At 33.2% G+C, this 14,717-nt stretch overlaps 1 protein-coding gene across 1 annotated transcript in view; it reads left to right on the forward strand.

Annotated features, from left to right (window-relative positions):
• Notum (palmitoleoyl-protein carboxylesterase notum) overlaps positions 1 to 9,178 on the forward strand; it is a 32,082-nt gene extending 22,904 nt beyond the window's left edge. Inside the window, exons 2-8 of the mRNA XM_078176442.1 lie at positions 955 to 1,321; positions 1,769 to 1,829; positions 3,032 to 3,255; positions 5,034 to 5,243; positions 6,319 to 6,595; positions 7,925 to 8,226; positions 8,838 to 9,178. Of these exons, the coding sequence (XP_078032568.1) occupies positions 955 to 1,321; positions 1,769 to 1,829; positions 3,032 to 3,255; positions 5,034 to 5,243; positions 6,319 to 6,595; positions 7,925 to 8,226; positions 8,838 to 9,178 (1,782 nt within the window). The remainder of the gene's footprint in view (positions 1 to 954; positions 1,322 to 1,768; positions 1,830 to 3,031; positions 3,256 to 5,033; positions 5,244 to 6,318; positions 6,596 to 7,924; positions 8,227 to 8,837) is intronic.
• The last annotated feature ends 5,539 nt before the right edge of the window (positions 9,179 to 14,717 follow it).

The following is a 14,717-nucleotide window of genomic DNA, read 5'->3' on the forward strand; positions in this document are numbered from 1 at the left end:
ATAGATGATATTTAATAATTAGTAATGAATAATCGATATTGAATTGTCAGTATTTAATATTCAACATTGAATAGTCAATATTCACTATTCAATATTCGATATGCAATACTTAATACTGAGTAATAATAATATCCAATATTTAATATTCAGTAGTCAATATGAAACATTTCATATTCAGTAGTCAATATTCATTGAACATTAAATATTCAATACTCAATGCTCAATACTGAATATTGAATATTTACTACCTAATACTCCACAATAATAATATTCAATATTCCGTAGTCAATATTAAATATTTAATATACAACATTAAATATTTAAGATTCAACACTTCATACTCAATATTAATATTTAGTAATCAGTAGTAAGTATTCAATATTCAATCTTCAATATTCAATTCTCAGTATTCAATACTTAATATTAAATATTTAATATCTAATGTATAGTAAAATATATTATGATATAATGCAATTTAATATTACATATTTATAGCAAGAAGGTTGGCAATGGGGGTTGTTAGCATTTGGATTACGTATATAAATATAAATTGACATAATCTTGTTTATTATATTATATAATCATAATAATTAAATACTACATAAATAAATATTATACAATATAATATATTATAGTGTAATTGATCACATCACCTTCACAGAATGCACATTTATAGCTGTTCTATGATTCATTGTATTATACAATAGTCATATATTATATAATATATTACGATATAACATAACCCAATATTATATATTTATATAATTAAATATTACATAATTACAACGACATGGACAACAAGGTTTCTTAGCACAAGTCTTACATTATATAAAAATACAAGTAACAACCTCGTCCACAAAATGAACCTTTACACCAAATAATTCTATGCCACATAAGACATAAAATAATATAATATAATATATGTATCATAACACAATAAACTCTGTCCCGCAGATCCTTCTATGGCTAGTACCCCTAGCCTTGACAACAGCCGCCGAAGAGAAACCGACGAACACAGTCTCGGTGTCCCCAGGCTCACCTATGATCCAGAGCAACACGATACAGAAGCTGATCAAGATCCTCGAGAAGTACGGGCTGGAGGAGCAGCGGGGCCTGAAAAGAGTCTACCTGAGCAACAGGTCGATCACTTGCAACGACGGCTCTCAGGCGGGGTTCTACCTGCGGAAGTCGCACGGCTCGAAGCGGTGGGTGATCTTCTTGGAAGGCGGCTGGTACTGCTACGATCACAAGAGCTGCAGGAACAGGTGGCTAAGGCTGCGGCATCTGATGACATCGACGCAGTGGCCCGAGACACGCGACGGTCAGCACCGCATCCATTTTTTTTATCGCGGACCGTTTTAGACGACACTTTCTAACGTTTCCATGGAACACACTGTTCCGCAATCCTTTCCTCGGATAATTACGGTGTGCGGCGTTCTTTCTCTTGGTTCGGAGAAAGGGTACTGTACAGTACTGTAATAAATTTTTATGAGGGTGTGGGAGAGGGTGGTTGTTTGAGGAGATTGATGTTGGGGTCGAAAAGGAACAGTTGGTTCAGTACGCAAAATATATGTAATAATATTATATAGTTACTATTATATATTATACTATTATAACGCAATCAACCAACTTTTCAGAAGTTAAACATACAAAATTGTTCATGGATGCAAAATATTAAAAAACACGTATCCATGTCATTATTGTTTGTTGCTGTTGATATTTTCCAAAAAATTTAATTAATCATTGAAATTTACTTGTTTTTTTACAGTCGGTGGCTTGCTTTCTGCAAATCCGGAAGAGAATCCATTTTGGTGGAATGCGAATCACGTGTAGGTATTGTCCATCTTGGCAAGAGTGAATAATTATTATTGCAAAATGCAACATTTATAACGTCTAGCGTTATCCATTATTATTTTCATTATTATTATTATCTATTATTATTCAGAATAGCACTGACGTTACTTTTCAAGTAGTATCAAATGCAACATTTTATCGAAAATCTATTTTTTAAATTTATTTCTTTTTCTATTAAAAAATACTTGTACGTGATTATTCAATGATAGCTATGTACTGTGAGGGACAAATAAACTCGTCCACTTTTAAAATGCAATAACTTTTCTAAGATTAGACTAGATTGCTTTAATTTTTTTGTGATTATTGCGAATTTTGACAATATTGAGCACATTGAATATCGAATATTAAGAATACTGAGAATATTGAATATGGAATATTGAATATGAAATATAGAATATCGAGTACTGAGAATATTAATAATATTGAGAATATTGAGAGTATTTAGAATATTGAATATTCAGAGTACTGTATATTTAGAACATTAAGAATACTACGAATATTGAGAATATATAGTATATGTATTATACTTTATTATACTGTAATACCGTAATATTGAATATTGTCCATTACCATAAATACAAAATACTTTTAGCCCACCAGTAACAAAATGAAGGAATGATAAAGCATTCGTGACAATATTAACCCCTTGCACTACGTGTCTTTTCACGCTGCGTTGATCAGCACTTATTTATCCTTAATATTTTTAATAAAAGAACCAGACAATTTTTGTTCCGTTTATTGTCTTTATGTACTTTTGTTTCTAAGCTTTGATAACAGAAGAATTTATTTTTATTTCGATGTAGAAGAAATTAATATTATTCATATTTAGTAGATCTTGAATAGAATATTGATTATTGACCATAGAATATTGAATATTCAAAATTAAAGATTGGAGGTTGAGGATTTAATATTGAATATTGAATATTAAATATTAAATATCGAATATTGAATATATAATATTGAATGCTCTTGTCCGATGCAATACATCGCGCATCGATATAAATATATGCTCATTCCTCTGCTATCCCCCTATTAACCGTGTATCAACGATCTCAACATTAACGCATCGAAGGAATCATATCTTTAGACCATATAACTACTTCTAGTCTACCATAACAAAACGAAGGAATGATAACCCATTCGTTACGAGGCCCGTTTTTTCTTCTCTTTTCCTCAGATTCGTTCCCTATTGTACGAGCGACAGTTGGAGCGGCACCAGGGCCTCGCCGAACGACATGTTTTCGTTTATGGGGGCCGAGATCGTATTGCAGGTGGTGCGGGACCTTATTCCACTCGGTCTTGAAAACGCCAGCTCCCTTCTTTTGGCGGGCAGCAGCGCGGGTGGAACCGGTGTCATGTTGAATCTGGATCACGTGCACTATTTGGTCCGCCATGAATTAGGTGAGACAGGTTGCCCCTTTGATCGCCCAACGACCCATAAACTCATTCATCATTTAACCCTCTTACCACCGAACAACGATATGTCGTTGTTGTTGGCTGCTCTTCCAAAAATATTCTTCTCTTAATATTTAATGACTTTGACATAATAATTTCAATTCTTATTGAATCCTACCTTTTTGACATTTGGTAATTATCAGTAATAATATAATTATATTCGTCGAACAACATCTTCGTACATCTCGATCAGGTCCAAAATCTTTATTCACAAAACAAACAGTCGTAACATTATTGCTGGAATATTATTACCCTTCTTTTTTTATTTATTTATCCTACCACGGTTGACAAAACGCGCATAACTATTGCACAGCGGCAAAATGCCATTTTGGGAATATTAGGATTATGTGATAGAATAAATAATAATAAATAATATTGTTTGTTATTTGTTTTTATATAATTATGTAATTAATAATATTGTAATTAATGTGGTTTCCATTCGGAAGTGATGATGATGATGATGTTATGTATATTGTAATTTTTTCTATGTAAGGTTATAATATATGTTAAATATAATATTGTTGTTATTTCATAAGGATTATATGCGATACATTTTATAAGATAAATAATGATGGAAATGTTGTTAATTCCATTTTTGGAAATGATGTTAAGATTATTAATGTCAAGATTATAATATTAATATTCTTGCAATAATATTACATATTATACATTTTATGCAGTAAATAATTCGATATATAATGTAATTTCCGTTTTGAAATGATATTAATATATTATAGTATATTATGTATTTTGTCTGCTAAATGATAATATAAATATTACTATAACATATTTTATCTACTGAATACTGATATAACTAATGCAATTTAAACAATACAAACAATATAATTTCCACTAGTAATACTACTGTGTATAATACTAATCACGATCACAGTCATATGAAAAACATTAATAATCGTACGTTTCCCTAAATTTTATCTTAAACTATCAGTAAACATACTAATTGTTTAAATCCCCTTTTCGTCTCGACCACCGCAATCACGTGCCAAATACACGGACATCCCTTGTGACAGACTCTAAGCGAGGACCCTTCATGAATAAATCAAGACATCGTGAACGCGAGAGACAATAAGACACCGCTTCCCCTCGACAGTTTCCAAATCCAGCGAGTGAAACGATTCCTGGGCACAGCTACAAATCAATTAGAACATTTGACAACTGCTACACAACTTTATACATAATTAATCGATCATGGTTGCAGCGAACTGAGGGCGGATATATGCGATATATGTATAAATACATATATTGGAAATGATGAGAAAAGGTCGACCATAACCTATTAAATGAATTCGATAATTTAAAACGAGATAAATAAATGAAAAGACCCAGAATATATTTAGAACATATTCATTTATTTATAATTACATTTGTGTTGTGTTTATGTTGCATATGTTTATTTATGCTGTATTTATATTATGTATCTGAATTTATGTCTATATCATATTTATATTTATATTAAATTTATAAAACTGAATATGAAAATATTTAAATATAAATATATGAATATGTATATATTAAATAAAAATAATACAAAATATAATAAGTATAAATAACAAATATGATATTGAACATATAGAAATATATATATAAACAAAATAATAATAATAATAATATCGTAACTCCAATGTTTAACTAGAGATAGATAGAATACTATAATGAATTCGTGTCAGGTGAGGAGTCGCTAATGTTATTTCTCGGTTCTACAGGGCTGAAGCATATTGCGATAAGAGGTGTGTCGGATTCAGGGTGGTTCTTGGATAGAGCACCCTATTCGCAGAATGGTTTGTCGCCCGTCGACGCGGTTCATAAGGGGATGGAACTGTGGCAAGCACGAATGCCTCACAACTGCGTCGCGGAACACCAGAATGAGCCTTGGAGGTGTTACTTTGGATACAGATTATACCCGACTCTTACTGGTAAAGCAATTTTTAACTTCTTTCTCTCTCTCTCTCTCTGTCTCTCTCTCTCTCTCCCTCTCTCTCTCTTAACAGTTTTATTTTGTACAATTGTTTTCTGATCTTGCAGGCAAACAGTATTTTTATGTCGGAATGTATTGTTATACATAAAACATGTATTCGGTATATTGAATATTGAATATTAAATATAGAATACTTATCAGACATAAGATATAAAAAATAGAATATAGTACCCAATATTCAACATTCAATAGACAATAGGTAATATTCAACCTTGAACAGTTAATATTCAATACCCCATATTAAATATTGTATGCTGCATATTCTATATCCCATATTAAATATTGGCTATTGAATATTCAATACCCCATTTTAAATATTGACTATTGAATATTCAATACTCCATTTTAAATATTGTCTATTGGATATTCAATACTCCATATCGCATTCAATACTGAATATTGAGTATTGACTATCAAATATTCCAGATTCATTCATTTCTACAAATCTGAAATCCTTAGACCCTGACTTTTACTAATTGAGTATTGAGTATTCAGTATTGAAGATTGAATATTAAATAATGTATATTGAAAATTGCAGATTGAATATTTAATACTGAAGATTAAGTATTGAGTATTGAATATTGAAGACAGAATTAGGGAGGCTTAAGGTTAAATATTGATTATTGTAGATTGAATACTGAATATTGAATATCGAATATCAAATATGGCATGTTGAATATTGAATATGGAATATTCAATATTGAATATGGAATACTGAATGTTGAATATTGAATATGGAGTACTGAATGTTGAATATTGGATACTAAATATTGAACATCGCATATCGAATATGAAATGTTGAACATAAACATAAAACACTTTATATTGAACAATAAACATTCAATATACGCTACTGAATATACTAAGAAGCTAACTTCCTCGTCAAACTTTCCTGAATTCTTGAAACCGAGCTGCTCTGCATGCAGAATCAGTTATTCGAATTTTCCCGACACCAGATTCTCACGTTCGTGGCACTTCTCTAACAGCAACATTTGCTTCCCGGAAAATCATAGCGCCCCTGTTCGTTTTTCAATGGCTGTTCGACGAGGCGCAGATGTCGGCCGACAACGTGGGTGCCCCGGTGACGAAGCAGCAATGGGATTACATACATAAGATGGGTGACAGCTTGCGGCAGACCTTCGAAAACGTTACCGCGGTCTTTGCCCCGAGCTGCATTAGTCACAGCGTCCTGACGAAGAGGGATTGGCAGTTGGTTAAAATAGACGAAGTTTCCTTGGCACAGGCGTTGCATTGTTGGGAACAAATGCCGATCGGGAATCACCGTAACGAGTGAGTACTAATAGCAGACACTGTGAAAGAGATCCCTTTGTCGTAGAAACTCTCCTGTCCTGGTCGATCTTCTCTGACAAACAGCTGACCTTTGCGACCCTTCCCTACTACATACCACGTAAGAAGTCTAGATTTACATTCTCCTCCCCCGTCCCTACTAAACTAAAAAAATGTGACATGATATAATATAGTACAATACAATATAATGATATAGTATAATACAAATGTTAATATAATACAATATAATGTTATATAATGTAGTATTATATATTGGGTTGGCAACTAAGTAATTATGGATTTGAAATAAGGGGGTGAAATGAATTCTTTTGCTTAAAAATATAAGTTTATTCAATTGGACAAAACAATTTTAACACTGCCTTTCTTTCAAGGCTTCATTTTAATATACTGTATATAACATAAAAATCGTGCTTGCGATGCTTGCTTTTTTGGAAATAATGTAATAAAATATGTCTGAAACGCGCGCCTTGCCCTTCCATCTTCAAACTCTAATGAAAACAAAAGTAAATAATGAATCGGTGCAATTTTCTTACTAAATTAAAGGTGAAAGTCCAAACAGCAAGAAAACAATATAGATTAGGTGTTTTAATCCTGCCTTTTTGGAAATAACACAATAAAATACGTCTAAAATGAGCTTCTAGTCCTTCAATCTTCAAATAATGACAAAAACGAAACTAAATAACTCATCGATACAATATAACTAAATTACTTTGAACACGTTGATAAAACAAACAAATGTGCTAAGACCATCTATTAACAAAATCTGCAATCACTTAATTGCCAACTCAATATAATAATATAATCAATATAATCAATATTTTCATTACTATCATAACAGCACAACTGAGTGTTTATTGAATATTCAATATCCCATTTTAAATATTGACTATTGAACAATCAATACTTCATATTGACTATTAAATATTGAATATCCAATTATGAATATTGAATACTGAATATTGGGTACAGAGTATTGAATATTGAATATTGGCCATTGATTACTGAATATTAAACGTTGATTATTTATACACTGTGTGGTTACGTTTCTTTAAATATATATATATATATATTAATATATTGAATATTTGTACACTGTGTGCCTACTTTTCCTTAAATATTTATATTCAATATGGAGTATTAAATACTGAATACTCATATATCTAATATTAAATAGTATTGATATATCGAATATTGAATAATATTGACATATCGAACTTTGACTATTGATTCACATTTCTCACTCCCTTTCGCACACCACAAATAAAAACAAAAACGTCAAGTATGTCATGTCCACGTCCGGCCAAATTCCAGCACTAATTCGCCGATCGAGACGAATCAGCCATGCGCGAAGTCGCTGCGGAAACTGTTGCGTTCCGGGCTGACCAAAGGAAACGGAACTTCGACGGAGCCGGGAAGGGCCGGTAAAACCGAATCGGCGTTGGAGTTGCAGAAATCCACGTCCGCGGTCATTAGGAAGCCGAACGAGGGGAGATCGCCGATGCAGGAGCGGGATAACAAAAAGAGGAAGAGGCGGAAGCACAAAGGCAGACGGAGAGAGAGGAACAAGGAGACGAGGACGAAGAAGGAGAGACACGAGCGGAAGAAGGCCGCAGGTACGGAGCCGAGTGAGTAATTGAATATTTATCAATATTGGATATTATCGACATTAGATTTCTTAATATTCGAATGGTCAGTACTTCAGTTATTCATATTCGTTTTATTGATATTTAATTTGTTTATATTCGATTTATTAATATTTAATTTTTCAATATTAAATTTATCAATTATGGAATTATCAATGTATATAAAAATCAATTTTCGATTTATTAATATTTAATTTGTCAATATTCAATTTTTGAATTATGTATAAATATAAAATTTATCAACATTCGATTAATCGGGAAATATTCGATTTATTCATATAAATCATTGAATTCATATCAGAATTCAATTTATTAATATCCTATTTATCAGTATTCAATATTCACTTTATCGATATTAAATTTATTATTATCCTATATTGAATTTGTCATTATTCAATATTGAATTTATAAATATTCAGTTTATCAGGATTAAATATTGAATTTATCAATAATCAGTACTGAATTTATCAGTATTCAGTATTGAATTTATCAATATTGATATCATCGATATTGAATATTGAACTTGAAATCGGTGACAGAGACAATAGTTTTACCGCCAGATACGTCTCTGAACCGCGCAGGTCGCCGGAAGGCCAACAAGCAGAGCAACGAGAACGCGAACCACAGGGCAATGTTCAACGGTACCAGGCCACAGCGGTCCGTGGTACCATCCGGCAAACGGAAGTGCGTCCAGGGTTGCCACTTCCGGCTGATCGAGCGTTGCACTTGGCCGCAGTGCAATCACAGCTGCCCGAAGCTCCACAACCCGTTCACCGGCGAGGAGATGGACTTTATCGAGCTGCTGAAGAGCTTCGGTCTCGACATGAAGAGTGTGGCGAACGCCCTCGGCATCGACATACAGACGCTGAACACCATGGACCACGACGAGCTGCTGAACCTGCTCACGCAGCGCGCGAATTAAGCCGGACGATTGGGCGAGTCCGTCGAACGAACAGAACGCGAACCAAGATCGAGATGAACGGCTCGGCGAACCGGGCCGAAGCGGTCGGTGTTTTCGACCTTTTGGGAGAGAGATCTACCAAATCGAGTGTACATAATTTATTATAGAGTTAGTATCGTGGTAGGGTGGTTTCATATGTATATATATAAAGTCGAAAGATCAAGCATTGTTTGGTTTGTTTATTTTTGCGCGAGCCAAGTTAAGGCGTACCTGCAAATGATCGTAACACGTTTGAAAATCACTTTTATCGTCTTCACTTATTATTTAGCAAATTGTTAAGAGATGTTGAGTGACGCACGAGTCACAAGGTTCAATTAGACACTTTGTGTAAAAAATGCTGTAAAAAATTAAGATTCAATATTGAATTTATAAGTATTCAATAGTAAACTATCAAAATTTAATTTATCAATATTCAGTATTGGATTTATGTATTGAATTAAAAATGGCTCTGCCTGTAAAAGGTTAAGATTCGTTTTGCACGTGAGCGAATGTAATAATAGTTTAGTTGAGATGCATATGTTAATTTATTTAGGTATAGTAAGCGCTTGTGTGTTCGTGCGTGCGTGTGTGTTGTTACCGTGAAGGCATGGGTTAACCTTTTGCGGTTTGTAGGATGGACGATTTTAGCCATCGAAACTGTTTATTAATTCTTTTTTATGTTTATATAAAATTGAAAGATATTCCTTTATTAGGTACAACTGAATTTTCGAAAAGAATAAATAAATATTGTTTGTTATTATTTTTATATTATATTAATAATTATTATTAATTATTATTAATATTGTGTGGATATTATTATTAATATATTAATATGTATTCAATTATTTACATATGCGATGTTAAGCATATATATTGCACATTATACATGTATATACAATTATTATTATAATATGCGATATTAAGAATACATATTGCATATTATAGAAGAATATATATTATATATGTATATGTATTAATACATATTAAATTATTAATATAATACGCAATATTAAGAATATACATTGCAAATTATATATGTATATACACACACAAAATCTGTAAGAAAAAAACACAGAAATATATTGCATCTTATTAATTCCGACATGCACGACGCTTGTGTGAACTAAAACTATGACCGCAAAGGGTTAAATTCCGTGTTTAATGCGCGTTCGACGTCGATCGATCGACGATGTTGATTTCCGTATTGTACCAAATGCGTTTTCTTTTTAGCGTTGTACCTGGTGAAATCGAGCGTGTTTAACTATGTTTAAGTATCTTTATATTTTAACAGTTCGAAGAAGTGTTTGTTTTCTTTTTATTTTGGTTTCAAGTGCCGTATGCGCTCACACAAATTGCGCCGTTAGGAGAATTTGGAGGTGTTTGACGAAAGAGACAGATTTTGCAAGATGATAGTCGATTCGTATTCGGATTTCTATTGATTTTTATTCAATATTCAGTATTCAGTATTTAATATTTAATATTAAACATTCAGTACTCAGTGTTCAGTGTTCAACATTCAGTATTTAATTATTTATTATTCATTACACATTCTTTCTTCATTGTTCATTATTCTTGATTCTTTATTCAATACTCAGTATACAGTACTCAATATTCAATATCCAGTATTTAATATTTTGAATACATCACACTATTCAATATTTTATTTTATGTCGAAAATACCAATAAAAATTTATTACAATTTATTCAACAGATGCAAAATATAATTAATCATCACTAACCAAAAATAACTATTTTTCAACTATTTTCATTAAACACTTTTATTGCAATATCTGAAATGGTTTGAAAAATGTGTGAATGGTTTGAGTTTTTTACCAAATTCTCCTAACCGCACTGTAATCCGCGATTTTTCCAAATTTACTTTAATCTCTTATTAAGGAAGACGCACACAATTATCCTAGAGGTGTCGCGGCTTAAATTAAATGATATCGAACTATTAACTCAAATATTTTATCGAACTATATGAATCGACTGCTAAAGTGCTTCACGTTTCGATCGATAACGTATCTACGCGCGATACTTGAGCGGCCTTGACTTTAAACGTTCAGTATTAACACAGCCGCGGCTGTCGAACTACTCTCTAACTGTCCGCGGGCCAGAACGGGACGAAATCGAGTGAAAACGTTCAAGCCTGATTCAATAGAACGCCGTAACGGAGGTTTGCGAATTGATGCCGTTAACAAGCAAACCGACCGACAAAGCAGCTTCATAGACTGATTAAATTATCTACCTCAACGAATCAAATCGTATTAACGTCCTTCTGTGTACTATAAACGTTGAATGGGAGAGAGAGAGAGAGAGAGAGAGAGAGAGAGAGAGAGAGAAAGTGGAAAAGGGTGAGAAAGAAAGAGAGTGAAAAATAGAGAGAGGGATAGATGAGAGAAAGAGAGAGAGAGTGAGAGAGAGAGAGAGAGAGTGAGAGAGAGAGAGAGAGAAAGTAAAGACAGAAGTAGAAAGGAAAAAAGGAGAAAAGAGAGAGAAAGAAAAATGAAAACAGAAATAGGGAAAATAAAAGTAGAAAAAGACACAAGGAGAGAAAGCATATAGATAGAGATTGTAAGAGTGAAAGAGAGAGAGCGAGAAAAGGATGGATGTAAGAGAGAGAGAAGGATGGATTGAAGATAGAGAGGAGAGAGAGAGAGATGAAGACAGAGACAGAGGGGTAAAGGAGAAAAAGAAAGAGAGAGATTCACAAGGAGAATGAGATAGAAATATTGAGAGAGAGCGAGAGATAGGTTTAAATGGAGTGAAAGAGAGAGAGAGAATTTGAATAACGAGATTGAAATATATATTAAAAGAGAGAGTGAGAAATATGGTGTGAGAGAAAAAAATGAAGACAGAAATAGAAGAAAGAAGGCAGAAAAAGAAATGGAGAGGGAGAAAAAACCGAGGGTAGGAGAGAGAGGGAGAGAAAGAGACAAAAACAGAGATAAAATGAAAAGAGAGAGAATGAGAAACGCGGCAACAGTAATTAACATAGGTTGAAAATAAAATGACGCCGTCGTCTTTGTACAATACAATATCTCTATGTATCGAACATGTGTAATATAGTGGGGACTAATAATTATTTATTTAGCAAGACGGGGGGTGAGGACGTTCACGCGTGACGGCCAATAAACTTGGCCTCTCGGGGCTCGGAGAATGTAATTTATTTTTTTCTCCAACGGAAATTATTATTATATCAGCATATATACATATATATTTCCTCGGAGAAATTATTGTTAACTGTATACACGAGTGAAACTGTAAATAAATTGTATATCTGTTGTATTAAACGAACTTACGGCATTTTTATTCATTGATTTATTTCGGTATAATTATTGCCCGAAGATACTCACTAGAAAATGTTTAACGAGGGACGAGATATATTTTTTATACATCTCTCAAGGGCGTTTCTTATACTCCCCCCCCCCCCCCTCACCCCCACTACTCTTTATCTGATAGATTAAAATGAAATTTATAGAGCACAGTAAAATCCTTATACTTATTCCTTAGTGTGTGAACAGAATGGAGAATTTTGGAAGAGGAGTATTATTATAACATAAATTATTGAGAAGTAGCAAATACATTTTTTAAATTTTCACTAAAGGTATCGCTCAGATATTCAATATTTTGAATAGATTACAATATTTAATATTCAATTCCCAGTATATAATACTCAAATATTCAATAGTCAGTACGCAATATTCAATAGTCAATAGTCAATACTCAGAACTTAATGTTCAGAGTAAATTGCAATATTCAATATCTAATAATAATAAGCACTTAATACTCTGAGTAGATGGCATTATTCAATATTCAGTATTTAATATTCAATATTCATTATTCAATGTGCAATTTTCAACCCTCAATCTTCAATTTTCAATATTCAATTTTTAATATTCAATATTCAGTATCCAATATTTAATATTTACTATTCAACAGTCAATAGTCAGCAGTGAATACTCAACATTTGATAGTCAATATTCTGAGTAAATTACGATATTCAATACTCAATAGTCATTATTCAGAAACGATAAATCGCGTCGCCTCGTTGACCGCACCTGTACCTAATCATCATCCTGTTAGCTCCCACAATCTTGCCCCCGTCCCCCGTTGACCCACGACCGAGGGTGATAATTCAATGTAGAATCACCGAGTCTGTCCCCCAACCCCCGTTGATCCGCGTGTACACAGTGATCGCTCGGCCCTCCTCCCCCCCTCTCTCTCTCTCCCGGATAGCTCTCGTCGTTGTCTCGAAACTATACAAGGTGTCTGGAGAGTGACCCGCAATCGTGAATCGATGGGGTTCCTCAGGCGATTTAGAACAACTTTTTCCTTTACAAAAATCTTCTACTCAGCCTAGTTAACAAGTTATTAGCATAAAACACGGACCAATTAGATGGCGAGGCCGGAGCCAAGACGGACGGGGGCGTGGCTTCGAACGTGTTTCGTTAATAACTCGTGAACGAAGCCGTTGATTGAAATTTTCGCAAAAAAAAAAGTTGCTTCGAATCACCTCAGGAACCCCTCGTTTACCGATTACGAGTTACTTTTGGGAAACCCTGTATACTTTGGTCTTGAAAGCTTAAGATTTACCTTTCTTGTTCACCCAGAGTTATTCCTTAATACTAAAGATAAAATAAACGATAAAATAAAGATAAAAACAAAAGATATATGAATCCATTTCAAACAATCAAGTTTTCTTTACGCGGCATCTTAGAGAAATCTTGTTGATACCAGATTAAGTGATCCAAAAAAACTATTCAATTTTTATTTGAAACATTTGTCCATATTATCAACGGTTTGCGAGATATTCGAGTCGATCGGTTCAAGGTGGGCCACCCTGTACATACATGGTGTCCAAAAGTCACTCGCAATTGGAAAACGAGACTGTAGTGGTGAAAGCGATTTTGAAATTCCAACGTTAAAAATAAACAATTAAATTAACACTTTCGGTCGCAAACTTTTTTGTTATTTTAGAGTAATTAAATCTAATAACATTTTCATTTTTTCACCAATTATGTAGTTCCATTAATTTCTTCATTTCTGAGGTCCGTAGACTTTGACATTAAATATTGAACATCGAATATTGAATATTGCATACAGTATATCGTATAATGCATATTGTATATTGAATATTGAATATGGAAGATTGAAGATTGAAGATTAAAGATTGAAGATTTGAAACTGAAGATTGAATATTGAAGATTGAAGATTGAAAATTGAAGATAGAGTACTGTGTACTGAATGTTGAATATTAATATTTGTATTCGACATTTATAATGCAATATAATATATTTACAATATACAAAACAATCACTTCCTCAGATAATTTCAAACAACTTTTTCCTTTATAAAAATCCTCTTCTCGCTCTACTTAACGAGTTATCACCTCCAAACCCTAAACCAATCAAACGCCGCGGGCGGAGCCAATTCGGCCAAGTGGGCGTGGCGCTGGACGTTTTTTCTGAATAACTCTCGAACGACGCATCCTAGAAAATTTCCGCAAAGGAAAAAGTTG

The sequence above is a fragment of the Augochlora pura genome, chromosome 3, assembly GCF_028453695.1.
Source record: "Augochlora pura isolate Apur16 chromosome 3, APUR_v2.2.1, whole genome shotgun sequence".
Taxonomy (NCBI): Eukaryota; Metazoa; Arthropoda; class Insecta; order Hymenoptera; family Halictidae; genus Augochlora; species Augochlora pura.